Source organism: Eptatretus burgeri, chromosome 9, assembly GCF_056783735.1.
Source record: "Eptatretus burgeri isolate ZD-2024b chromosome 9, Ebu_testis_v1, whole genome shotgun sequence".
Lineage (NCBI taxonomy): Eukaryota > Metazoa > Chordata > Myxini > Myxiniformes > Myxinidae > Eptatretus > Eptatretus burgeri.
The window spans coordinates 35,221,095-35,248,594 of NC_140969.1; the positions used below are offsets into that span (position 1 = coordinate 35,221,095).

Sequence of the window (27,500 nt, forward strand, 5' to 3'; positions counted from 1 at the left end):
GGTTAAAACTCTTGGAAGAACTCGGCAGAGGGAGAGGAAACACATCAAATGTGGGGTATAGGGAAACGGGCATCTAAGCAAAGGACAGAGACACAGGACAGCCATGCAATTGAGATGCAGATTGACGATACTCTTAAAGTAATCTCAATGTTTCAAAAGTTAACAAAAATGTAAGGGTTCCTGCTCAAAGCCTTGATACGAAGTATCTGTTGTGACCGAGCTGAGTGTTGTGGCCTTGCTTGGTCATACTTATGGTGGGGTTACGTTGTACAGTATTACTACTTCCTGTAATGCCCGTCTTTGCATGCTTTACACCTCGTACATATGTTCCTAACCATGCTCTTTACCCTCGTGGCATTGTGAGCAGAATGTGCAGGTGCATCGCAGCCCGGATGAGGCTCTCTTCACAGCACCAACCCATGACTAGGCGTTCATGACTCGCACGACAGTGAGTGATCTTCCTTGTGTGTGGATGCCCAGTTGTACAAGCATCAGCTCAGGAAGACAGGATGGGAAAATATCAGCATGGGATGAGTGGGTTGGTGGGGGTAAGGGTTGGGATGGGGTTCACAGACTGTTTAATAAGGGCTTCCTATCAGCAATGATACTTGGTTTTAACCTCTATTGTTTTAATTTTGTTTCAAAATGTTCATAATCTTTTGTTTACCTGCATTTTTTTCATTCGAGCATGACAATGCATGCACATTTATGCAAATCGAGTCTATAATTTTGTTTGCTGTGAAATGAAATTCGCAGCTTGAATTTGAGAACCTGCTGTTTTTACCTCATTCTTGTTGTAGAATAAGGCCGAGCCTTGATTACATCGAGCTGGGAAGTAGTGCTACTGGCATAGTGTAGCCTACAGAACTAAGTACAGAGTAAAAAAAAATAAAAAAAATCACAAAAATATTCATTAACCCAAAGAGAAAATGATCAGTTGGTCCCCCCCCCAAAAAAAAAAATACAAACAACCTTTTCCTATTTTGTAAATGCAGACAGCCAGCCACTTCAAATCCAGATCCTTTACATGCCTCACATCAATGGATTTACACTGGGCCTTATTTTCACTGAAACTTCCACATGGTGCTTCATCTTTGACCACTTTATAAGGGGAGAGCTTTCCCACCTTTTAGTTTACAACACTAATTTAACTACAAAGCTTCTACTACCCACACAACCAATGCAATTAACACCAATGCAACTCACAATTGGTTGATTGTTGTCGTGATTTCCGTAGACCTTTCACGATGACTATTCAAAGCGGCATTCAACTCGGTCACCGGAATGGCTTACATTGTGCAGTGCACGCCACTGCTCTGTGGTTAAAAATGGCCGTTATTCACATTGTTCAATAACCCTGTGTATCACTCGCACCATGTGTCATGGTGATGGGGTCTTCTGAGATCATTGCTCAATATTCTTTGTCTCTGTGATTATGGAGCTGGCAGGATGATCTGAAAGTACGCACACTTGCCTTTATCTGGGTTTGAATCCCAACCCAGCTATAAACTGTAATCCCGGTGTTTCACAGGCAGGGTGATTCATCAATGTGTGTGTGCCGTCCCTCGGATGGATGTTAAACGAGGCGTCACGTCTTCCGGCATGATTTGATGGACGTTAAAGACGCCATGGTGTCCTTCGCGAAGAGTTGGCGAGCTATCGCCGGCACCCTGGACAAATTCCAAAATCCTGCCCTGACTTACTGTGTCGGGGTGGCAACCTGACCAGTATTGTAACTCGAGCCAAAGGAAAATGCTTCGATAAAACACACGCTGTGTATTACAGCATGGTTCATGATATTATCTGATCTGTGACTATGGATGTGCAGACGTACAAGAATTCCAGATTGAAATCTAAACGATTATAAAGCATTATAAAGAAGATTTAAACCACCTATGATTCCTTGAGAGCACTTCTGCATCACAAGTGTATTGTGCTGAACTGAAAAATAAAAAAGCACAACAAATACCGATGTTTACAATTACTGCTAATCATAATATATTGTACATAGGGATTAAAATAAGTTGACAGGAAATTATTTATTATTGCTTCCTTGTTTTAAGCAATTCATGTTGTAACCTGTGCGTTTCATCATGGTAACCGAAAATGTCATCATATATATGAACCTAACTTGTTCCTCCAACAGCTCCCCCTTCACCCTCCCCTTGTTGCTTCACATTGTGATTGCTTTACTCTAATGGATAATATATTGCAATCTGTGGGATTTCAATCCCACCAGATGATTATCAAATTGTTCATGCATTTAAAAGTACCATTTGTGGATGTGATTAAAAGAAGATGAAACTTTCTGGTTGCTCTCTTTCCTCTCATTTGATCGCGATGTTGAATAGATATGAGGTCTGACAATAAAGTTCCAGGACTGATGGTTTTTTCTCAACAGGTGACAGCACTGGCTTGGGTTTCTGAATTTGACTTGCATCGTAATATTCCTGTCAGAACTGTGCAAGCCGTTGTATCAATCGGTTGTGTTTTGCAGCCGTACTGGAGTTTTGTTAAAATTATGTGTTGCAATCATGTTCTGAAAATGAGAAATAAATTTATGGAACAGAGAATCATCAAGTTTTTCAGCAACACTAAACAAAAGTAGCATGGACATTTTTGACAAGTTGAAGCTGGTCTATGGAGGAAGATGCAATGTCAAGATCACGTGTGTTTGGGCTGAGAGATTTACAGAATGGAGAATGGACGTGAACGATGATGCGCAGACTGGAATCCCATTGATTGCCAAAATGGACCAAAATTGTTGAAGGGGTGAGAATGTTGGTCCGATCTGACCGATGTCTGAAGCTCCAACGAAAGGAACTCGTTTTGCATCAATAGAAGAGATCCATAGAGCCGTAACCAATGAGTTAAATGGCCTTTCAGACAATGACTTCTAAGGGTGCTTTCGAAACATGGCAGCAACATTGGCAAGCAAATATCAACTCCCAGTGAGATTACTTTGAAGGTGACCACTGAACCCAATTGGTACGTTTGCAATAAAATTTTCTATTGCTTTAATCTTGGAACTTTATTGTCAGACCTCATATGTATGAAACTTTAAAAGGATATCTCGGTGAAGTGCAAGGTTGTTCGCATTGGCACTTGGTTGTTGCAAAGACAGCAAGTAAAGATAAATGCATGGAGATGATTATCTAAATAGAAACCAATGTTTTTTTTTTGTTTGTTTTTAATTTTTGTATCGGTAGTCAAGGCTCGTGGAAGAGCTGTAACACAGAATGGATCGGGATGCAACAAAACAAAAGGAACAGCAGAAAGAGAGAGGGGAAACGCCAACAGCAGGGCCGAGTCTAGTTCAGAGATGGAAACTATATCATTTGATTTATCCAGGCAGGACAGCATTATAGACTTCATTGCAGCAAGTCCTGTAGCTCAGGCCCTGTGAAGGAGAACCCAGAGAAGAGATTCTGGTCGATAGATTCGATGAGGGCAGCATTGCAGCGAGACAGCCGTGGTTTCTCACCCAGGAAGTCCTGGTCAAAGTTGCTGCAGTCACTCTTCGACACCTGCAGAGCAAGAGGGAGATAGTGTGTTGTTGTTGTTGTTGTTGAAGTCCCATATTATGCAATAGGACCCACCCCATCATGTTCTTATTTTTTGGGCCAAACCTTTTGAAGGCCATCTTATCCTATTATAAATCCTGTGCTCAATCGCAACCTCCGGCCAACTTCTTACAATTGCGTTCCAAAATTATCTCTTCTTCATTATTGAATTAGAGGCACACATACTGAAGAAGTCCATCCTACATGCACTGTTCATTGCCAACAATGTGTGCTTCTGTTTAATGCATAACACCAGTGTGGATTGTGGTTGTCATAAATAATAATTGGAGTGCTTGAACATTATGATAGACTGAAATATGTGGATGCATGAAAACAATAAAAACACAAATTGTCAAACCAGCACAGAGATAATAGGTTATTCCATGCAACAAGGAAATCTTCCTTGAAGTTTAAAACCAAATTGAGGTGGCTTGGCCCCTAGTAAGGATTCTTTCTCTCGTTCCATGTGTCAAGGGAGCTTGGAGAAAAGGTAATCTTCCTCCAAGCCACAAGCCAAAGCGAGGCAGCATGGCTGTCAGTAAGAATTATCCTTCCAAGTGAAATGTCTGCTGAATGTGGATGTTGAGGCCACGAAGCATAACGCTTTCCGATGAAAACCTGTCTCGGCCATGTAAGACAAGGCCCTTGATAGTCAAAATAGATCAGAGTTGTTGTACATGAAGCCTGTGGTGTGCTCATGTGAGATTTCATCATGGAAATGTGAGACTTCTGCTTTTATTTCATGGTTGGTGTTCAGTTGTTTTACAAGTCAAATGTGATCCATTTTTGACCAATGTCAGAACCATCTCCATAGACATATCGTGTGATTTCGATACGATCTGGCACCCTGCCCTGCTCAACAAACACTCTCCCTATGGTATCCAAGAGGATGGAGTTCCTCAAGGCAGTGTTCTAGGCCCTGTGCTTTTTCTGGTTTTCATCAATGATCTATCCGACCCTGGAAAATCCTCTTTATCTCTTTGCTGATGACTCCACCCTCTGCCGTACAATCTCTCATCCCTCAGACCAGCAAGCAGCAGCTTCTTCGCTCTCTGCAGATCTGGATAAAATCACAAGCTGGTCAAACACTTCGAACATGTCTTTCAATCCGGACAAATCTCACACTCTCACTATGTCTCTCCAAAAGGACCGTCTGGAAAACCTCCCCGTCGACTCTCAACATTCCTCTTGAAGTCCTTTCAGTCAAGCTTCTGGCTATCACTGTCTCTCATGATATTTCATGGGAAAGCCACATTTCCAAACTGGCCTCCAAAGCCAGTCACAGACTGGGCATCCTCCGTCATGCAAAGTCCTTCCTTGGCACACCTGAGCACATACTAATCTTTAATCTGCAGCTGTTGACTAACTGCTCTCCCCTCTGGGCAGGTGCTCCCACCTCTCACCTTTCTCTGCTTCACGCTGTGGAAACCAAGGCATTCAGGATCATTGGTATATCCCGTGATGAGGCTGAGTCTTTGGGTCTCTCATTGGAGGCAGGTCGGTGGTCTTTCTGTCTTCTACCGTCTCCTCTCCGGTCTCGCCCTCCTCCCTGCTCTGCTGCCCCCCACCCCCATATTTCCGCATGGTGCTCAAGGTCGCCAACAACCCCCTTCTGGTGAAACTACCAACATCAAGAATCACTGTTCACCTTCACTCTTTCATTCCTCCTTTTCCCTGCCTCTGGAACAGACTCCCACACTCCCTTCAATCCCATTCCTCCCTCCAAGTCTTCAAGACAACTGTTCACCACCATCTTTTATCTTCCCCCATCCAAAACCATGATCTTTTCTATCCCCATTAATCCACCCCAAACACACCTCATTCAAATTCCCTGCTTTCCTTCCTGAAAGGCCCTGTTTGCAGTGGGAATTGAGGAAGAAATTCAGGCTTTTTTTGGTCAGTGGAGGGTGGGGAAACTATTAAGGAAGGAACTGATGATGTAATTGTGATTAGTAAGGCCAGGAAAGAAAATATAATTTCAGGAAGGTCAAAGTTAAACATATTCTATACCAATGCCAGGAGTTTAAATAATAAGATTGAAGAACTTGAGGCCAAAGTAGATAGCGAGGAGTATGATACAGTTGCAGTAAGTGAGACATGGTTCAATGAGGAGAGTAACTGGAGGACAGGATTAGATGGCTACAAGGTGTATCGTTATGATAGGAAGGAGAGAAGAGGAGGAGGAGTACCAATCTGGGTAAAGGACAGCATTGCATCAAGAGAAAGGGGTGACATTAAGTTAGATTTATAGATTTTAGATTTATATCACTATCGGAGTAAACAGAGGCAAGTTAAGAAAATAACTTGGCAAGCCAAAAGAGAGTATGAGAAGGACAAAGCTAAGAATATTAAACATAACAGCAAGGCTTTCTTTAAGTATATCAGGGGAAAATGACAGGTTATGACCAGTGTGGGCCCATTGAGGAATAGTGTTACGAATCTGGAAGCCATGAGCACTCAATATACAGGTCATATAGCTCAGTTATTTCGATAAGTAAATGTGGATAGATAGCTCCCTTTCCCTTGTTTAATGGGTAATTAAATGTTCCTGCACTGCGGAGTTATTTTTATAGTTAGAATTTTTTACATCTACAACTACAACGACAACCCTCTGCTCCCGGCATTCTCCGCATGCTCGTTGGTATGCGGGTGTGTTCGGAATTTGTTTGGGGATGGAATTCCATTCCCAAATATGGTCATGAACCGGTTCGCTTGGCTGCGTGCCAAATTAGGGAATGCGTCGTGTCCCACCCAAGGAGAGCGGGCTACGATGAGCGGAACCGCACTCGAAAAGGGAACAAAAGGAACGGAGAGCAAATAATCGGGTGGATCTGCTCGAGGGGGAAGAAAATGATCTGCGCCCCATCTTCAGGATCACGTGCTCTGGTTCCCGGCTCATCTCGTCGCTGGCGTGAGCGCGTGCTCTGGTTCCTGGCTCATCTCGTCGCTGGCGTGGTCTGGCTCTCTGCGCTCATCTCGTCACCGGCGTGCTCTGGTTCCCGGCTCATCGTGTCGCTGGCGTGGTCTGCGTTGGCTGCCCTTGGTCCGTTCGTGCTGACTGGTGCTCTGGGAAGGTGTGGATGTCGAGCCGCGCACGCGCGGCCAGGTAGCCAGCCACTTTCTCGTCCCTCAGCTCGACTTCCCTCCGAGCTGAAGGGACAATAAAGACCATTTTTGTCCGTTTCTTTTGGGTGTGCGTCTGTCTGTGGGTCCGTCTCTAAGTCGGAATTGTTTCAGTGCTTGTGTGTAAATTTGCATTCTCGATTAGTCGTGGTAACTCTGCCCTTACGTGCTTCCCTCGTTTCCCCGATTACTGTGAATAAATACCCCATTTGTTAAATGTATCAGCTCGTTTCTGTGTTTCTTCCATTGGCTTAGCATGTCGCGTGTTGGTGAATTACAAAGGCTGTTGCCGCTGTAAATGTTCATTTGGACCGATGGGACTTCGGCAACTATCCGCTCGGGTTGCGCACGGGTCGGGCATGCTAACGGCTCGACTCGCCGAGTGCTGGCGAGGGTGTGAATACCCGGTAGCTCACCACGTGGATCTCTAGGTATTTTGAAGATTGGCAAATAACCCTGTACCACATGGTGGAATTATTGACGATTGACGGTCCGGAAAGGGACCCGTACCCTCGGAGTTCTCCGAAAGGTACGATCTAGATTCTGGGTGTTCGGTAGAGTCGACCCGACTGCCCCACCTTGCGGTCGTGCTCGCAGCCGATACCCGGCCCGCAACAAGAGCACTGGGAGAGTGGTGGTGATGAAAGTGAGATGGCAGGTTTATTAAACAAGTATTTTTCTTCAATTTTTATACAAGGACAGTCAGGAGAATTGCCAGTCGCTTAGAGTATCCATCGATGAGGTGAGAAAGGGCTTTTACAGAAGATCCAGGTTGGAGTGGAGGAAGTACAGTGGAGGAAGTACAGTGGAGGAACAACTTGGAAATCTAAGAGTAGATAAGGCTCCGGGGACAGATAATATGTATCCGAGAGTATCGAGAGTAGTGGCTGAGCAGGTAAGCGAGATGTTAACGGATATTTTCAACAGCTCTCTGGAGTCAGGACAGGTACTGGAGGATTGGAGAGTAGCAAATGTAACACCATTATTGAAGAAAGGATCCAGAGAAGAATTGGGAAACTATAGACCTGTTAGTTTGACTTCATTTGTGGGGAAGGTGTTGGAGACATTAATTAAGGACCGGATGAGGAACCATTTAAACAAGTACAGACTAATTAAAGGTAGTCAGCATGGGTTTACCAAAGGTAGTTCCTGTTCAACAAATCTTTTAGAGTTCTATGAAGCAGTTTCTGATTGGGTGGATGAGGGAAAGGCAGTAGACATAGTATATCTAGACTTTAAGAAAGCATTTTATAAGGTACCACATCGGAGGTTGTTAGCCAAAGTGAGGGCTTGTGGAGTGGCTGGTCAGGTAGCTAATGGGATTGCAAACAAGCCAATTGATCGGAAGTAAAGAGTGGCTGTGAGTGGGAGGATGTAAGTAGTGGGGTATCTCAGGGATCAGTACTCGGACCATTACTATTCATTATTTACATCAATTATTTGGATAATGGGGTAAAGAATAAGCTTTCCAAATTTGCGGATGACACAAAGCTTGGAGGTGAGGTGGATAGCATAGGGGGTGGTGATCAGATTCAGGAAAGTATTGATACTTGTATAGATTGGGTAAAAGATTGGCAGATGGAATTTAACCTGAGCAAGTGTAAGGTGTTGGGGATGGGAAAGAACAATGAAAAGGGAGATTACATGATATTATAAATCAAGAGGTGATGTTAACGTTATACAGGAATTTAGTGAGGGCCACATCTAGAATATTGTGTGCAGTTTTGATCACCACAATTCAGGAAGGACATAGCTGAGTTTAACTCGGACCGGAATCGATCAAGGAGCCCTGCGCTGCACCCTCTCTATGGCATCTATGAGGAGCAGCTGGAAGAGACAGGGCTTTATACACGAGAAAGGAGACGGTTATGAGGAGATATGCCAGAGATGTTTAAGATAATGAAGGGTATAGATAAAATGAGTGCAGATGAATAATTCAGCAGAGTAGACAGTGATCGGACCAGGGGCCATTGCCTGAGAGCAAAGAAGCGAAGTAAGACGGTTGTAAGACGGGGGTCTTTTACTCAGAGAGTAGATACTTAGAATGGTCTTTCTGGAAAGGTCGTGGCAGCAGAAACGGTGGATAAGTTTAAATTGGAATTCGATAGGTACCTGGAAGTTATGGCGATAGAGGGGTGTGGGGATGTTTATAAGACGTTTAGGTAGCTTGAGCATTGATGGGTGATTGTGTGCATGTGTACAGCGTGCTGTTGGTGGGGGGTCTCATCTAGGGGGGTTGTGTGGTTGATGTGTGTTTTTTACCCAGGCCCATGCCCCCTTCTCAGGGGGGAGGGGGGGAGGCTGGGGGAAGGAATACAAAAAAAAACTAATATAATAAAATAAAACATTTTGCATCTTCTAATTTTGATCTTATGTTGATAAATTAGTATGGTGTTGATCTGGTGCAGGCATGATGGGCTGAACGGCCTCCACCTGTCTCGAATTCCTTGTTTCCTGTGTCCATCTTGTTTACTCCATGTATCCCACCCCATCCTTCTTCCTTCCACAGATCTTCTAATGTGGCTGTTCCCCATTGTTTTGTGCTTCCCTCTTCCACCCCCTCTTGTCACTTGCTCCCTTTGTTTTATATATATATATGTTTTATATATATATATATATATATATATATATATATATATATATATATATATATATATATATATATATATATATTGTTGTGGTTACCAAATTCGCAAACCACCATTCAGGTCCCTTAGGTGAGGTATCTCGGTAAGTGCATGTGTAGTTAGGCCCAAACCCGTTGTCTAGTGGGAATAAATGTTATTCATGCGTGCTGCGACTCTTCAGGATAGCCGTTTTTCTTTTACTATCTTTATTTTGGACCAACCGCCATGATTACCATCACAACCACAACATCAACCACCAACCACAACACCGCTTCACCACAACCGCCACGACCTTCACGTCACACCTCGCAACCGTAGGATCGCCACCGTTCTTGCCCCGCTGTGGGTACCGGTGTTGGACTCGTGCAGGGCGCACGTTGAACAGCGTGTACAAAATCACGGATTTTGTGCTTCAAAAACGGATCAAAAACGACACACGCCCACTTTTTGCCGTCCAATCGGTGAGCGAGGGGCGATTTGGCCCCGCCTCCAGAACGATCGATATATGCAAATTTGTGGATCAAAAAGCCTTCACGCCCACTTTTTCTTGGGCCAATGGGGAGCGAGGTGAAAGGTCAAAGGGAGGGGGTCAAAGGCGAAGCTACGGGGGGGATAAAAGGACGGTGTTCGTCAGTCAGCAGAACGAGAACGAGAACGAGAACGAGAACGAGAACGAGAACGAGAACGAGAACGAGAACGAGAACGAGTCGGAACGGAGGGGACGAGTGTGGAAGTCTGGAGCCCGAGGCCTGCAGTGGCTGGAGAAGCTGAAGAGAGTCGGACGAGGGGGTGCTCGCGTCGGTGCCAGGAGCTGCACGCCCGAGGGAGGCCGGCAGCGCCGGCAGGTGGAGACGCACACCAGGGGTAATAAAGATCCTCTATACCCCAAGCATCAACAACCCCCTCCTGTTTCCCCCCCCGCGCTGAGATAGTGCGACCAAGGGGGCCCCGTTCCCACCCCCTACCAGACACCGTCCACGAGGCCCGCGGGTTGCGGGGCCATCGCCGCTCCGCGTCTCATCACCAGACGGGTAGGCCCGACCCGGTCTCGGCCTCAGGCCTGCCTCATTCTTGAGGGTATTTCTTTTCCTTGGTTTTGGGTATGTGTTGTCGTGTATGAAGTCTGTGAAGTAGAATTGTATAAGTGTTGCCGTGTGCTCGGTAGTCGGTATTAGCTCTGCACTGTGTTTTCACTTTTATATTTGCTTTTTGTGTAAATGGAATTGTGTTTTCTTTTTTGTGTGTGCTTTTGGTGGAATTGTATTTGTGTGCTTCCCGTGTGCCGAGAATAAATGTGCTTTATTGTTGAACTGTTCTCCCGCTTCGCTTCGTCTTTTCCCCCATTGAACCCTCATCTTGCTTCACGTAAAGGGTTGGTAGTGGGCTGAATACGCCCGATAATTAATCGAACCGTCGAGGTCGACGATAACACCGCTCGGTTATTCTGATAGTACGGAACGGGTCGCTTAAGTGGCCCGTGTCCGAAGTCGACCTGCGGCGAGGTGCGATCGCCCGGTCTACCCTCCGCGTGGGTACTTAGGTAGGTCGAATTTGGCGAGCAACCCTATCCCACGCGGGGGCTGATTGGCTCGATCGCGGTGAGACCGAAAGGTCCACCCGTGACTGGTTCCCGGCGTTAGTCCGAGAGGGTCACGACTGGATTGTCCGTCCGGTGGGCGACGTGCCGCGATTCGAGTTACGTGGCCGTCAGCACGCCGGCGGGCGCGAATACCGCAACATTGGTGTCAGGTCGTGCGATACAAATTCATCGCCCTCCTCGCGGCACTGGTATCGGAGAACAGGAAAACGGGCTCTCCTGTCTCCGGCTAAATTCACGGGAATCGGTCCAGGGGTGAGAGAAGCGACCCCCGATTCCCTCCAAATTACGAGCGAGCAAATTAACCCTTCACGAGAAGCAAGATGGCGTCTCAAGGCGAGCGGGAGCCGGGGGTATTAGAAATGGATGTAGAATGTGTAGAATCCATGGTCCAGGATGGAATCCCCGAGCAGGAAATGTTGATTGTGCAGGAACACGGACTCGCCCAACTGAACCCAGGGCCCGAGGTGGGTGCGGCAGCGGCCGCGGTGTATGACACCTCCCCCCCCTCTCCACCAAGACCCTTCCCCAACCCCTGCCGAAACGGCTCACTTGAGTGCATCCGACATGGCCCAGCTATTCACCATGCTGGCACAAATGAATGCGGCAATGACAAATGAAATAAAAAACGAAATGAAAGACATGAACAAACAAATAAACGAAAAGATGGATACAAATAAAAACGAAATGAAAGACATGAACAAGCAAATGAATGAAGTGAAAACGACGATGGATACAAATACAAACGAAATGAAAGGCATGAACGAAAAGATGGATACAAATACAAATGAAATGAAAAACGAAATGAACAAGCAAATAAACGGAATGGAAGCAAACATGAAGGAAGAAATGAAAAAGTTCCGGGGTGAGACGCAGAACATGGGCCGATGCCTGCAGGCGGGCATGAAGGCCGTGACAAAGGAAATAATAGTTGAGACAAGGGAGGTAAAGAGTGAAGAGTTGGCAGAGACACGGGAGATAGAAAAAATAGAGGAAAGACTACACGAGGAAGACGGGGTAAGTGACGCACACACACACACAGAGGTAGTGGAGGATAATGGGGGTGAGCTCGCGGAGCGTGCAGGGACCCGGTGCGAGCAGCTGGATGGCCTCCTCCAGGAACGAGGGGAGGGAGTATGCCCCCTTGAGGCGAGTCACGACCAGGTGAGTTCGGTCGTGCTTTGCGAGGTTGAGGGGACGGGTGCTGTGGACGGGTGCATGGAGAGCTTGGGGGGTATAGAGGCCCCGGAGACCCTTGTGGGGACACAAATCCCCAGTGTGGTTGTCCCTGTGTGTGTGGTGCAAGGCGTGGGTGCGTCCCCGTGTGTGGAAGCGACCCCGTGTGTGAGTGGTGTGGTGGCGATGGTGCCGGAGTACATGCTTCCCAGCACGCCGTGTGTGAGTGAGGCACCGCGGGTTAGTGCCCCCGCGTGTGTGGGTGAGGCACCGTGTGTGGAAGAGACCGCGTGTTTGAGTGTCGCCGTGTGTATGAGTGAGGCATGGTATATGAGTGAGGCACGGTATATGAGTGAGGCACCGCGGATGAGTTCCCCCGCATGTGTGAGTGAAACGGCCTGTATGAGTGAGGCACCGCGGGTGAGTTCCCCCGCGTGTGTGGGTGAGGCACGGAGTGTGAGTGAGGTACCGCGGGTTAGTGCCCCCGCGTGTGTGGGTGAGGCACCGTGTGTGGAAGAGACCGCGTGTGTTAGTGTCGCCGTGTGTATGGATGAAGCACCGCGGGTGAGTTCCCCCGCGTGTGTGAGTGAGGGACGAGTGAATGGAGCACCACGTGTGAGTGGTATGGGTTATGTAAGGGAGACCGTGTGTGTGAGAGAGCGGTATGAGAGGGAGATGTCGGTTGGCATGCGGGAGCACGCAGCCGCGTCTCCCCGTGTGAATGTGATGGAGTGGACTGTGTGCGTCGTGACACGCAGGTGTGCGTGGGTCGAATGGCGACGACGGAGACGGCGACAGAGGAGAGAAAGCCGAGTAGCGGCTGTAGCTATTTCGGGGACCGTGCCGGGTTCACCCAGCAGTGAGCACGCGGTCCGTGCTGTGCAACGCACGAGACCGCCACGTGCTCGCTTGCGAGAGTGAAGTCCCGGTCCGGAAACGCACGCGGTGGATTTGCCGATCCCGCGGACGGACAAAGTTTAGGCAGGTAAATGGACTTGGACCGGACGGGTTCTCCACGCGATCGTGTGTGTTAAGCTCCAACGGGCAAAGCACATGTGTTCGCGTGGGGAACCCCTCGAGACGTGGGGCTTGTGTTTTTTTTTTGCGCACGGTGACGTCATGGCTGCACGTGTGGTTGGAATCCGGCAGGAGGGGTATCTCTGCCGGATGGTAGCGTCCAAGGAGGGACGAGGAACACGTGCAGCTGCATGACGTCACGGCCAGGTGCAAAGTGCGCGAGCTCTGAGTTGCCGCGCAGGTGCTGCGCATGAAAAAAAAAAAAGTAGCAAGCCTCACTTTCGGGTGCACAGGATTCCTGGGCAAGGAGGGAAGACCCCCTTACCTGGGCACAGGATGGAAACTAGTTAGGGGGAAGGGTTGGCTTAGTTAGACCGACTCCATGGGGCAGGGGTAAGTCCTCATGGAGTCCGTGGAATGGATTAGTTAGAGGGATTGTAGCCAGATTTAGGTTGGGAAATAAAATGAATTTTTGAGTTAGGAGACAGTGACAGACTTGTGAATGTGTAGAGGGGACGTAGCTTAGCTACGTAGTGTTAAAAGGAACGTGCTGTAGTTTAAGGGACGACGTGGGAGCACGAGTTAGGTAGGGGATGTAGTTAGAAGGATGGCAGAGTTCGGTGGTGTGTGTGTTGAAGAGTTGGTGAGTTATGAGGTGAAGACATGATGAGTGAGTGAGGCCAGCGGGTCTGTGTGTATGGAGCAAATGGGGAATGCATGGTGCGATGAGTGATTGGGGGGAGGAGTGACTCCCGCCCAAGGGACCCCGGGGTCAGAGTAAAGTGAGTTAGCTGGGTTAGTCAAATTGAAAAATGGAGGTCGTTTTGCTGTTGGTGGGAATGTAGGCTCGAAACCCATTTGGAGGGGTGCAGGAGCCCTGTTGACGGGCTTGGGAGCGTGGCTGCGAAAGGTGAGTATCGCTGAGTGGGTACCCCGGGCACCAGGCTAGTCGGCCGCGGTAGGCCATGGGCCCATGGGGGCCGGGATAGAGTAGTGGGCACGGGTGCGCCTGCTTGGTGCGGGGGCCCGGAGCGCCATTAGCCGCGTGGGCAGTGTTGTGGGCACGGGTGACCCTCGGAAAGGGGCCCGGGAGGCCGGCCTGCCACGTGTGCGTTTCAGGGGAGGTGCCATGGGGGGCACTCCCCGGTGTTAGGGAGCTGGTAGGCTCGGAGGCAGTGTAGTGCCCGGGGGTGCCATAGCGGGAGATTCGGCAGAGGGTCGTGCCTGCCAAAGGGAGCCACGTGTCCCAGCCAGGAGACCGTGTGAGGGCACGGAGAGAAAATTGGGGGGCGAGGCCCGAAATTGTGAGGACACCAACACAGGCGACGGGAATCTGGGTTGTTAGAACCAATAGTTTAAGCGAGAGGCGCTTGTTGAAAGCCCCGGGGTAGTTTAAGAGTTAATGGTTAGGGTAGATTAGGAGATGTACCCCTCCGCACCATCCATCCCCTCGCTGTCGTTGTGGGCCGCTGGACCCACTTTGGGTTAAGATCGCCGAACTCTGGGGAGGCCATTCTGAGGCTTGAGTTGGGCCTCGACACAGGACGCTAGCTCTCCCTTGTTCCCCTCTGGGAAGGGAACGTAGGGGTTGGGAGTAGGCTAGGTGACAGAATAGGTTAGCCGAACAAGGACGATAAAGGGGGTTAGGGGACGATTTATAGTGGGGAAGTAAAAATAAAAACAATAAAAAAATAAGTTGGGGCTAAATTGGGGTTTGACAAATTAAGGGAGTGGGTATGGACAGTGACAGGCAAAGGCGATAGGTGGGAGGGAGACAGGTAGGTAGGTCCGAGCCCGCCTTCCAAGTGGCCAGCACCACCGCACTCCCTCCACCAACCTCCACTGACGGCAAAAGCTGGCCAGCTTCATCTGCTGGCTGTGTTACTGCAAGGCGGAGGCCGGCCAACTTCATCGGCAGCTGTGTGCTGCAAGGCCTGTGCCGGCCAGTTCATCTGCTAGCTGTTTTTCTTCGAGGCCTGTGCCGGCCAGTTCGTCTGCCGGCTGTGTTTGCCTGCAGCGGCCTTCTTCTGCGGGCTGTGTTTGCCTGCTCACCTTTGCCATGCCATGCCCACTGCCCATGTTCACCAGCCCCGTTCAATTTTGCTTTGCCCCCCCCTGTTCATTTCCATGTGCGCCAGGATCAAGGCAACAGTTTGCAAGCTGCGAGAACTGCCCTGTTGGCAGCTACAACACGGGCCTGCAGTGGCAGCCCGTGCACCGTGTTTTGCGTCCATCCATTCATCCATTCATTCGTTGTGCTCATTGCGTGTGCCACTTGAGCTGGCACGGAGACTGCGTTTGTGCAGCCCATGCACCGTTGTGGTTCACTGCGTTCAGTTCGAAAGGGAAGGCCTTGGACTGCGTGTGAGCAGCCAGCCACATTCCCTGTCACCTGCATTGTTTGAGCCAGAGACTGCATGCGGGCAGCCTGGCTCCCTGCTAACTGCTTTCTTTTTGCAGAGTTCAATGATCCTGGGCCATGGTTTAGTGTAAAATTTGTAAGTTAAGGTTAAGATGTACTGTAAATATGAGTGCGCCCCCGGCATGTATGTCCTAGCGCCGGCAATTTTATTTAAGTCGTCCGTATGAGTGAGTTTGTTTAGATAGTTACGCAGCCCTCAGGTTATTTATTTTGGGGACACGAATACCATGAATGTCGCACTCAGGGATCCGTAGGTAAAATGTACTAGGGGAAAACTACACATGATGGCACACGAAAATTTGACGACTCGGGACGAGTCTGTAAAAAGGGAAGGGGGTAGTGTTGTGGTTACCAAATTCGCAAACCACCATTCAGGTCCCTTAGGTGAGGTATCTCGGTAAGTGCATGTGTAGTTAGGCCCAAACCCATTGTCTAGTGGGAATAAATGTTATTCATGCGTGCTGCGACTCTTCAGGATAGCCGTTTTTCTTTTACTATCTTTATTTTGGACCAACCGCCATGATTACCATCACAACCACAACATCAACCACCAACCACAACACCGCTTCACCACAACCGCCACGACCTTCACGTCACACCTCGCAACCGTAGGATCGCCACCGTTCTTGCCCCGCTGTGGGTACCGGTGTTGGACTCGTGCAGGGCGCACGTTGAACAGCGTGTACAAAATCACGGATTTTGTGCTTCAAAAACGGATCAAAAACGACACACGCCCACTTTTTGCCGTCCAATCGGTGAGCGAGGGGCGATTTGGCCCCGCCTCCAGAACGATCGATATATGCAAATTTGTGGATCAAAAAGCCTTCACGCCCACTTTTTCTCGGGCCAATGGGGAGCGAGGTGAAAGGTCAAAGGGAGGGGGTCAAAGGCGAAGCTACGGGGGGGGATAAAAGGACGGTGTTCGTCAGTCAGCAGAACGAGAACGAGAAGGAGTCGGAACGGAGGGGACGAGTGTGGAAGTCTGGAGCCCGAGGCCTGCAGTGGCTGGAGAAGCTGAAGAGAGTCGGACGAGGGGGTGCTCGCGTCGGTGCCAGGAGCTGCACGCCCGAGGGAGGCCGGCAGCGCGTCCTGGCCGAGGTGGAGTCGCACACCAGGGGTAATAAAGATCCTCTATACCCCGAGCATCAACAACCCCCTCCTGTTTCCCCCCGCGCTGAGATAGTGCGACCAAGGGGGCCCCGTTCCCACCCCCTACCAGACACCGTCCACGAGGCCCGCGGGTTGCGGGGCCATCGCCGCTCCGCGTCTCATCACCAGACGGGTAGGCCCGACCCGGTCTCGGCCTCAGGCCTGCCTCATTCTTGAGGGTATTTCTTTTCCTTGGTTTTGGGTATGTGTTGTCGGCGCCGTCTGTGAAGTAGAATTGTATAAGTGTTGCCGTGTGCTCGGTAGTCGGTATTAGCTCTGCACTGTGTTTTCACTTTTATATTTCCTTTTTGTGTAAATGGAATTGTGTTTTCTTTTTTGTGTGTGCTTTTGGTGGAATTGTATTTGTGTGCTTCCCGTGTGCCGAGAATAAATGTGCTTTATTGTTGAACTGTTCTCCCGCTTCGCTTCGTCTTTTCCCCCATTGAACCCTCATCTTGCTTCACGTAAAGGGTTGGTAGTGGGCTGAATACGCCCGATAATTAATCGAACCGTCGAGGTCGACGATAACACCGCTCGGTTATTCTGATAGTACGGAACGGGTCGCTTAAGTGGCCCGTGTCCGAAGTCGACCTGCGGCGAGGTGCGATCGCCCGGTCTACCCTCCGCGTGGGTACTTAGGTAGGTCGAATTTGGCGAGCAACCCTATCCCACGCGGGGGCTGATTGGCTCGATCGCGGTGAGACCGAAAGGTCCACCCGTGACTGGTTCCCGGCGTTAGTCCGAGAGGGTCACGACTGGATTGTCCGTCCGGTGGGCGACGTGCCGCGATTCGAGTTACGTGGCCGTCAGCACGCCGGCGGGCGCGAATCCGCAACAATATATATATGTTTACATTGTATACAAAAAAGTGCTTCTGCTTCCTGGTTATCACTGCTTTGTAAATTTCCATGCCCGCAAAGGTGCTGGTCAGTTCCAGTCCTCAAATTTGAGAAGTCGTATGCAAGGGTTTCACATTTTTCCAAGTGTACAGTAATGGCTGACAATGCTTTGCTACTCAAACAGTTTACCATGAGGGTCATCCTGTAGCAATATGTTGTTCTTCCCTTTTGAGAAGAGAATGGAAGGTCAACTATCCATTTGTTAAAAAAAAAGTGTTGTCCTCAAGTTTACTGCAACCCCTACCCCCTTTGCGATTGTCATGTATTCGCAAGGGATAGCCACTGCACAGCAAGACAATCTTTGGTTTGGAACACAGCCAAGGAGAATGTCGCAGGATAAATCTCCACAGTGACTGACAAGCCTTCGATAAGTCTGTCTGTGCGAAAGAGCACCCATGGATTTGGCAGCTTTTCCATCCAAAGCGACAGTGCTTTGTAACAATGTTCAGCTGCCATGCTCAGCGTTTCTTTATTTCCCACCTGCATGTGATGACAACACCCTACCCACATGGATGGGGAACACCGGTGACAGAAGAATAGTTGGCCAGACACCATCTTCTCTGCTCTGAAAGGCTTTCTCAAGGTAAGGATACCTGTTCTTGGAATCTTGTTTTACATTTTTTGTTGATTGCAGGTGTTAATTACCCCATGCACATGAAGCAAAAGGTGGGGTTAAGCAATTAGTTCACTTTGTCTGTCTGTCTATCTACAAATGAGGAATAACTTTATTTCAATTGAATGTTATATTTTGAACATGAACTGGGAAACAAACCTGCAGTTCAGCAGTACAGGCTCTGAATTCGTCCCATTACCGTATACTTCAGCGAGATCTTTTTTTATTTTTTTATTTATTTAATTTTAAGTCTGCCTGTCTGGCAGTCAAACAAAATTGAAAATGATTCCAAATGGGAAATGTACTGTTTTTGAGGATGTCTGAAAGTACACAAACAACAGGCACGAAAAACAAATGTATCGTGTTAAATAAGGTGGTGTAAAAGACATTGCGGCAACGACGGTAAACTTCAGAATTTTTTTTTTCTACAACCTTTAAAATCTCTTATTTCAATTGAATTATCCAGTCGAACACTGGAGAACACAAATCGTCGTTTTAGCACTTTCAAATCCCTTCCATTGAGCAGGACTTGACGTAAAATGCTGTAATATTTTGTCCATCACAAAGTAATGTATTTAAGCATCAGAGATGGCGTCTGGCAGTGAAGTAAGCCGGAACGAGAAGTCACGGTCGGTGTTCATGTGTGAACAAAAATCAAACGAGTAGCGGTACATTCAAAGTACACCGCTCCCATGCCAAATAAATAAATAACGAGAAGGGTACTCGGTGGAGCGCATACCTCCGCCACGCAATGCCTGATCCACGAGAACACGTCGGGCCCAATACATTTTTCAAATGTCATGCTATTTATCGTTTTTGGCACTATCTCTCAATGTTGAAGAATCACTTGCAATATTAAATAATTCTCGTATCCAGATCCGGACTCAGATCTTCACCAAAATCGAATCGCTTCATCCTTGCTTCATGTATCATGTTAAATACCTGTCCAACCATGACCCAACCTGTCAACAAAATTTCATCCGGATCCGTCCACAATTTTTTTTAGATATCCTGCACACAAGCAAGCAGACAAACGAGCAGACAAGCAGAAAGGGGTGAAAATATAACCTCCTTCACCTTCGGTGGTGGAGGTAACAAATCCTCCAGTGCACGACATCGCCTTGCAGCACATTGAGTCGGAATTGGGAGGGAGCGGTGTTCAATTATTGATTGATTGATTAATTGCATAATTAAACAAAATCAATAATAATCAAAAAATAATTGATTTCTCAATCAGTTGCCGAATAGCATATCTAAACCACCACTGTTTCATCTGAATCTGTAACTTTTTGAAAATTTCGTAATTAATCAAAAAATGAATAATTAATCGATTAATTCATACTCTTTATAGCCAAATCACTTGGTCACTGTCATGTCCAAATATCAGCTTTCTCGCTCAAAAGGTGCCTCGGATATTTCCAGGATGAGAAATAAAATAACTAAATAATTAATAAATCGATAATAATTAAGTAATTAATCAATTAATTGATTAATCAAAAAAATTAAAAATACTGTTTTTGCCAAAGCACATCTTCACTTTTGTCCCCAAATTTCAGCTTCCTCGATCAAAGGATGGCTGAGAATATGGCCCGGACAAACAAACAAGAAAACAAACAACGGAGTGAAGACTGAGTACTCCCTTCCTTCGGTGCCTGGCGATGACGTCATGCCTCACCTGGATATAGAAATGGGAAGGAGCGGTGTACAAAAAACTCGGTTAGTAATGACTTTGAGGGAAGTGGTAATCTGACTCGAGTCCACATATGCAATATCCAGTTTGGTGTCGACTCTTAAATATCTCAAGGAATCTGAACATTAAAATGTCTATGAAAAGGCTACATTCTGGCCAAAATCCCACTAATTAACTCCTAAAAATAGGGGCAATACCCCTGGGTGCTCACCTGGTAAAATAATGATCCTGAGGAAGTCAGCGTGGGACTGAATCAGCAAAATGAGCCAATGTTGTTGCAAATACCTATTTGGGAGGGGGCAACTCCCTTCCCCCCCCCCCCCCCGTAGACCCCTTCAGACACCCTTTTATTTATTTATTTATTTATTTTAATCGTGTGAACAAACTCTGGTACATCACGGGTGATGAAGGTTGTGGTCAAGTTTCATCGAAATAGTGTGTAGTTTCAGAGAAGAAGTTGCGAATGTTTCGGGACCGACAGACGACACCCCGGCCCATAAACTCCCCGGAAACTATGTACCAGGTGAGCTAAAATCGAGAACTTGAACCCAGGTACTTAACTTCACCATACCTTTATTGTTTTATCCTTTGTTTTAGTTTCTACTTCGAGAGTCTAATCTTCACTTTTGATCGCATTGCTTTATGAGCACAATGGAATCCTTTACGTTAAATGCTGCAGGATAATTAAGGTTATACAACAGGGGAAGAGATTATTGCACTGAGGAAGTATTCATGACTGTCTTTCCAATGTTATACAGACCGGGTGATTCATCAATGTGTGTCGTCCCTCCGATGGACGTTAAACTGGGTGTCCTGTCTGCCGGCATTACTTCGTGGACGTTAAACATCCCACGGTGCCCTTCATGAAGAGTCGGCGAGTTATTGCCCGCACCCTGAACAAATTACAAAATACCGCTGTAATATATAAGGGACAACGCATCAGTGGCACAGCCACACCCTCAGCCGATGATGCTACTCGCAGCCATGTGCTGCATAACGAAAGAAGAAGTGAAGCTGCAGTCATGTGGCTCACAATTTCCCAGCCTACGGCCACCACATTCGAGTATATGGTCCAGTATTCCAAATTGGCACACAAAATGTTCGAGTGAACTTACCACCGTTGGTTTAAATGGAGGTGACGTTTTCTTCTGCTCCACATCCGACCAGACTATTTTGTTGAAAAATGCTTGTGCTCGGATGTCGCCCTCAGTGCCCAACCGCTTGGCGTGATCAAGGTTGAATAACTGTGGAGGACAGAGTGCATGACACCAATTCGCTCCTCTAACTAATAAGCCCATATACATTGGCCTGCACAAGTATTCACCCCTCTCCAATGTTTTCACATTTTGATGCCACCCGAGCTCATTTCACGATGCTTTCAAATGGAACTTAATATATTATAGACTTCACAATCTACTCCAATGTGATAAATTTTGCATGTGATTATATCTAAAAATAGAGACAAAATGTGACTTAAATTAACAGAGAAAATCAGATTATTCTCAGTTGCATAAGTATTTAAACTATTTTCCTGATTAACCCAAAAATCACCTGAGGAGTAAATTATTTGTTTGAAAGGTTACAAAATAAGTGTAATTGGTTTCACATGTATGTAATCAGTGGTTTAACTTAAAAATTAAGCTCCTCCACTTACCGAAGGCGTTTCAAGGTGCAACTCACTTGGTCAAACAACAAGGCAAACATGAAGACCAAGGAACTTACCAAAGAAGTCAGACATAAAGTGGTGGAGAAGCTCTGTTCAGGAGAGGGTTATAAGAAGATTTCAAAGTCACTCATTATCCCTTTGAGTTACGGTGAAACCATTATTAAGAAGTGGAAGACGTATCATCCCACTCAGCTCTACCCAGATCAGGTTGCCCATCCAAATTCAGCAGCCGGGTAAGTAGGAAACTGGTTCGGGATGTCACTGTAATTCCAACAATGACTGAAAGATCTGCAAGGATCTATGTCCAAGATGAGGGTCAATGTTCATCAATCAACAATATCCCTTTTCCTTTCACAAAGCTGGCCTTGATGGACAGGTGGAAAGAAAGAAGCCATTCCTGAAAAAGACACATCTAAAAGCTCATATGGAGTTTGTGAAAAAAAATCATCTTAATGATACTGCAGGTATGTGGAGAAAAGTTTTGTGCTCAGATGAGACAAAAATCGAACTTTTTGGTCTAAATGCAAAGTGATACATCTGGTGCAAGACTAACACTGCACATCACCACCCAGTTAACACCATCGCTACTGTGGAGCATGGTGGTGGCAGCATCATGTTACGGGGCTGGTTTTCATCAGCAGGGACTGGCAAGCTTGTCAGGATAGAAGGGACAGTGGATGGTGGAAAGTACAGGAGAATCTTTGAAAACCTTCTTGAGTCAGCCATGAATCTGAAACTGGGTACGAGGTTCACATTTCAGCAGGACAATGATCCAAAGCACAAAGTTAAACCCACACTGAAGTGGCTGAATAAGAAGAAAATAAATGTTCTTGAGTGTCCCAGTCAAAGTCCTGACTTGAACCCAATTGAATATTTATGGTGAGACTTGAAGATTGCAGTCCATCGATGATCCCCATCAAACTTGGTAGAACTAGAGCAATTTTCACGTGAAGAATGGGCAAAGATTTCACCATCTCACTGTGTAAATCTGTTAGAGACCTACCCAAAAAGACTCGTAGCAGTCATTGCTGCAAAAGGTGCTTCCACCAAGTACTGACCTAAGGAGATGAATACTTTTACAACCAGTGAATTTTGATTTGTACATGTTTTTTCAGGTATAGTTAACATGTAACCTCCTTCAACTATTACAGTGTTTAGTTTGATCTCTTCAGTTATCAATAAAAAAGTTCATTTGGAAAAATTGTTTCTACATCATTCGTAATTAATCTAAATGTGGCATTATTGAGAGGGGTGAATACTTTTGCAGGCACTGCAACCACCATTTATTGCCGTGAAGTAAAAATGGGGGTACCTGCAACAGGATGTCTTGTGAGGCATCTGTGAGCCAGCGAGGGAACTGTGGTTTTCCCTGTTGAATAGCTTCATAAAGCTGGTCCTGACTATTCCCGTAGAACGGAGACCGCCCAATGAGCATCTCGTACAGCAGCACGCCAAATGACCACCAATCAACCCATGGGCCGTATCTGAGGCCTTGCAGGATCTGCACAGGGATTGCAGCGAGAGATATAAATGATGATTGTTCGACGTCGGGCACTTAGGGGCTGTCACACCTTGACGTTTTAGCCAGCGTATGGCAAGGTCTCAAAATGTATGTAAAACGCTGGCGTACGCTGAACTATTGATGTTTTTTTGAAGTTTTGGGCGTATAATAACGTGTTGGACGTATGCATAACGTATTAGTAACGTACACCGACGATCACGTGGCGTAGGCTATTCATAGGCTGCGGCTCGACGATTCAAATCATAACCGCACTAGACATCGAAGTGTGAAACCGCTGTCACACCTTGACGTTTTAGCCAGCGTATGCCGACGTATGAAAAATTTGCCGAACCAAGCTGGCACACGTCGAATACGTTATGGGTAAGTTTTGTATACGTTAAGAGCACGCTGGCATACGTCGTAGTTTTCTGGCATACGTCGTCATACGCCGAGTACGTCGAAAAATTTTCAGCATGTTGAAAATTACTCGACGTACTCGCCGTATAACACACGTTCCGCATACGCTGGCATAAGTTGTAAGCACGCTACGCGATCGTTGACACACGTCGACACACGTTACTTGTACGTTACTCATACGTTACTCATAAGTCTAAACACGTCGAGGTAATGGTTAGCGTCAATGTTCCAGACTCCCTGTTTTTTTTTTTTTTGGTTTTTGTTTTTCTTCGGTATGACGGTGATGTTGACACTTCGATTTCTAGTGTGGTTATGATTTAAATCGTTGAGCGGCAGCCTATTAATTATATTATATGATAACCGCACTAGAAATCGAAGTGTCAACATGACCGTCATACCGAAGAAAAAAAACAAACAAACAAACAAACAAAAAAAAACCAGGGAGTCTGGAACACTGACGCTAACCATTACCTCGACGTGTTTTGACTTATGAGTAACGTGCAAGTAACGTGTGTCGACGTGTCAACGATCGCGTAATATGCCTACAACTTATGCCAGCGTTATGCGGAACGTGTGAGTCATACGCTGGCATACCTCGAAAAATTTCAAGCATGGAAAATTTGTCTAACACCTCGGCGTACTACGACGTATGCCAGCGTACTACGAAAAAAAAAGCCAGCGTACTACGACGTATGCCGGCGTGCTCTTAACGCATACAAACTTACCCATAATGTATTTGACGTGTGCCAGCGTTTTAGCCAAATTTTGCATACGTCAGGCATACGCTGGCTAAATCGTCAAGGTGTGACAGGGCCTTTACTCAGGATAAATTGGGGGACAAGCAGGAGAGGATTGTCATTGGAATTTTGTGGGACTTACTAACGTTGACAGAGGGAAAATCAGACCGCAGAATGGTGGCTCATATGGCCGTGTGCTCATTGTTGCAGTGTCTCGATGTCTATTAGATGCTTCTTTCGTACTTGGTACATGGTTGTTGTTTACATTATTACTGAGGGCACGGCTGTGCTGCTGATACAGTGCCCCCCGGTAGGCTACGGCAGGAATTTGTGAGACGTTCATGTTGCTGGTGATAACTCATCTCTTCTTCGAAAGGGACACTGTCGGATCTTTAACTTTAACCAACTAATGCCAGTGGATGAGACACCAATTTTAACATCCACCCAAGGGACGGTCCACACATTTATGTCAGGGTAACTGTCAGATCGGGACTTCGTAGGCAGAGCATTATATCACAACGATTGCTGTTCCTCAGATGGACGTTAAGCCGGGTGTCCCATCCACAAGCATTAACTGGAGGATGTTAAAGATTCACTGGTGTCTTTCACAAAGAGTAGGTCATTGTGTGCACACAATCTCGCCAAAATGTCAACCAGACTACACCTGGGAAGGCAATGGCAAACCACCCACCGAACCTACCCGTGTCCATTGCTGGACACCTCGTAAAAGTGTTCTCTTAATTATCAAGTTAATGTAATCATCCTGGAGTGCAGTACTGCACTTAAGTTTATCGACATCATGTGAAGTACAAAATATTTTATAAAATAAACCACAGGATGTTTCGGAAAATGGTGACCATCCGAAATGGCATAATAGTTAGAACCTGGGAGAGCAATGGTTTGATGTCGAGGCATAACAAAGACTCAAAATGGTACATGCTTCCAAGCTTGATGCTAAGCATTTGGAGGATAGAGCAGTAATGGAGCCATAGGTTGGCATCGCGTGTGGGGGGGAGATTGTAATGTTTTTTTTTACAAACCATGACTAATGCCAATGAAGGTACCCCAGCGTCTGTTGGCGTCAATAATGACACCGGTTTAAAACCTGGTTTTGAAAATTAACAAAAGTTCTGGGATCAGGGAAGACTCGCTTGTGGAGATGACCGGTGACGATGGAGTGCGCGCGCGCGTACACACACACACACACACACACACACACACACACACACACACACACACACACACACACACACACACACACACACACACACACTTCTACTGTGAGGCCGGATGGGATAAAGATAGGGTTGATGACTCATGAGTGATTGAACAACAACTCTATTCAGTTCAAAATGTGTGGCCAACCTCAGGCGCTATGTAGTCAGGGGTTCCACAGAATGTTGAGGCAAGGTTCTCTGAATCCACATTTTCCTTGCACATTCCAAAGTCTGTAATTTTTATGTGTCCTTCAAAGTCCAGCATCACATTATCCAGCTTCAAATCCCTGGTAAAATACATTGAGGATGTCAGTAAGGTGAAACAATGCCAATGGCCAAAAATGTAAGTTGAAACACCACGAATTGTCACAATATAAGAATGGCAATAAGGTCATTATATAAGGAGGATGGTGGTCCGGCAAAACCTCTAATAACCATGATGTAAGCATGATGACGAGGTTAAACAATGCTGATCATCAAAATGTATGATCACAAGGATGTGGGTGAGGATAAACACCTCGAATCGTCATTTTGTTGGAGAAATAGCGGCTAAGTGAAACACCTCGAATAGTTTTTATGTGCACGACATAGTGGCCAGGTGAAACACCTCTAACAGTCAATATTTAAGCAGAATGATTGTAAGGTGAAACCATGCTAATCGCAACAATGTAATTAGGATGGAAGTGAAAGGACATCACTACCAGTCGTGATGTCAGGAGAATAGGAGTAAGGTGAAACACCTGGAATAGTCGTAATGTTAGGGAGATAATGGTAATGTGAAACACCATTAATAGTCATCATTTGATGAAGATGGTGGTAAAGAGAGGCACAAATAATGTCCATAATGCAAGGAGTGTGGCGGGAAAATGTCTCGTAGATTAGATGTCGGTAGAGTGAAAAACCCCTCGTTGATACAATGTAGGCAGGAATCCAGGGAGCAATGCTTGTGGTTGTAAAGAAGTATTGTGTTTATAATGTCATTACCAACCTGTAGATGATTCCTATGGAATGCAGGAACTGGAGAGCAATAACAATTTCCGCAGCATAGAACCTAGGTTAGCACAGAAAATGCACATCCAGTTATTGATTGTATAAGATTAATATATAATCCAAGTCAGACAAGGCCGAGAACAGAAAGTTAACTCGAAGGGCACTTGGTGGAGCGCATAACTCCGCCACGTAATGCCTGATCCACAAGAACATATCGGGCCCATTACATGTTTGAGACTTCGTGATATCCATCGTTTTTGGCCCGATCTCTCAAAGGTGAAGAATCACTTTAAAAATTAAATAATTCTCGTGTCAAGATCCGGATTCGGATATTCAGCAAAATCTCATCAATTCGGTTGTGTCACACTCCCAACATGTCCACCAAGTTTCGTCCGAATCTGTCCACAACTTTTTGAGATATCCAGCACACAAACAAACAGACAAGCCGTTAGGCGACATGGCTGCTCGCTCTCGATGGAAAGCTGGCCGACATGACGAGCCGATATTCATGTACATGCTATCAATCAATTCAGCACAATAAATATGATTATTATCACAGCCCTCTTAGTTTGCGCCCAGAAACCCGCCTTGTGAAATTTCAGGCATGTTTCCAAAGAGACTCTAACAAATGGCAGCCCTGGTAATTCCATTTATCTATTCGCTAAAGATTTTATTTTTTTATATGATGCTGTAAGACATTCTCCTTGGGCACAAAAAACAGGTCCCTCGGAGGTCTAGTTTCGGAGGTATTGATTTTTTTTTGTACAGTCCACTAAGTGTACGATGTACGATAAAATATTTTAGCTGTTGCTAAGCAACGGAGGTGTGAATCGCAACCATTCATTTTTGTGGACATGCTAGCCACATTGTACACATTTCACCCAAGTTTCATCAAAATCAAACTCTTTCTCTTAGAGATATTCGCAATTAACCATTTCTGAAATGTTCGACATGTACTCGCCCAAAACCTATCTCCGACATATATTTTTGTTGGGGCTGCAAATTGGCATGAAGGGAGCGAGATAGATTGTGCGCAGAACTCTAAGCTTCGATTTTTCGATTTTTTGGGGGGATTTTTTTTCGATTTTTTGACCAC

The 27,500-nt window shown here is 46.5% G+C and overlaps 2 protein-coding genes across 5 annotated transcripts in view; one reads left to right on the plus strand and one right to left on the minus strand.

The window, feature by feature from the left end:
* Positions 1–2,308, plus strand: part of LOC147019888 (6-phosphofructo-2-kinase/fructose-2,6-bisphosphatase 4-like) — a 167,343-nt gene extending 165,035 nt beyond the window's left edge. For all 4 annotated transcript variants that reach the window (XM_085894702.1, XM_085894703.1, XM_085894704.1 and 1 more), the window contains exon 14: positions 368–2,308. In XM_085894702.1, coding sequence (XP_085750828.1) covers positions 368–427 — 60 coding nt within the window. In that variant the 3' untranslated portion in view covers positions 428–2,308. The remainder of the gene's footprint in view (positions 1–367) is intronic.
* The window catches only part of LOC147019891 (protein kinase C delta type-like), a 76,349-nt gene continuing 49,677 nt past the window's right edge, over positions 829–27,500 (minus strand). Inside the window, exons 11-15 of the mRNA XM_085894701.1 lie at positions 26,403–26,465; positions 25,563–25,701; positions 22,855–23,043; positions 20,992–21,120; positions 829–3,527 (exon numbers count right to left, since the gene is read on the minus strand). Of these exons, the coding sequence (XP_085750827.1) occupies positions 3,372–3,527; positions 20,992–21,120; positions 22,855–23,043; positions 25,563–25,701; positions 26,403–26,465 (676 nt within the window). The 3' untranslated portion in view covers positions 829–3,371. The remainder of the gene's footprint in view (positions 3,528–20,991; positions 21,121–22,854; positions 23,044–25,562; positions 25,702–26,402; positions 26,466–27,500) is intronic.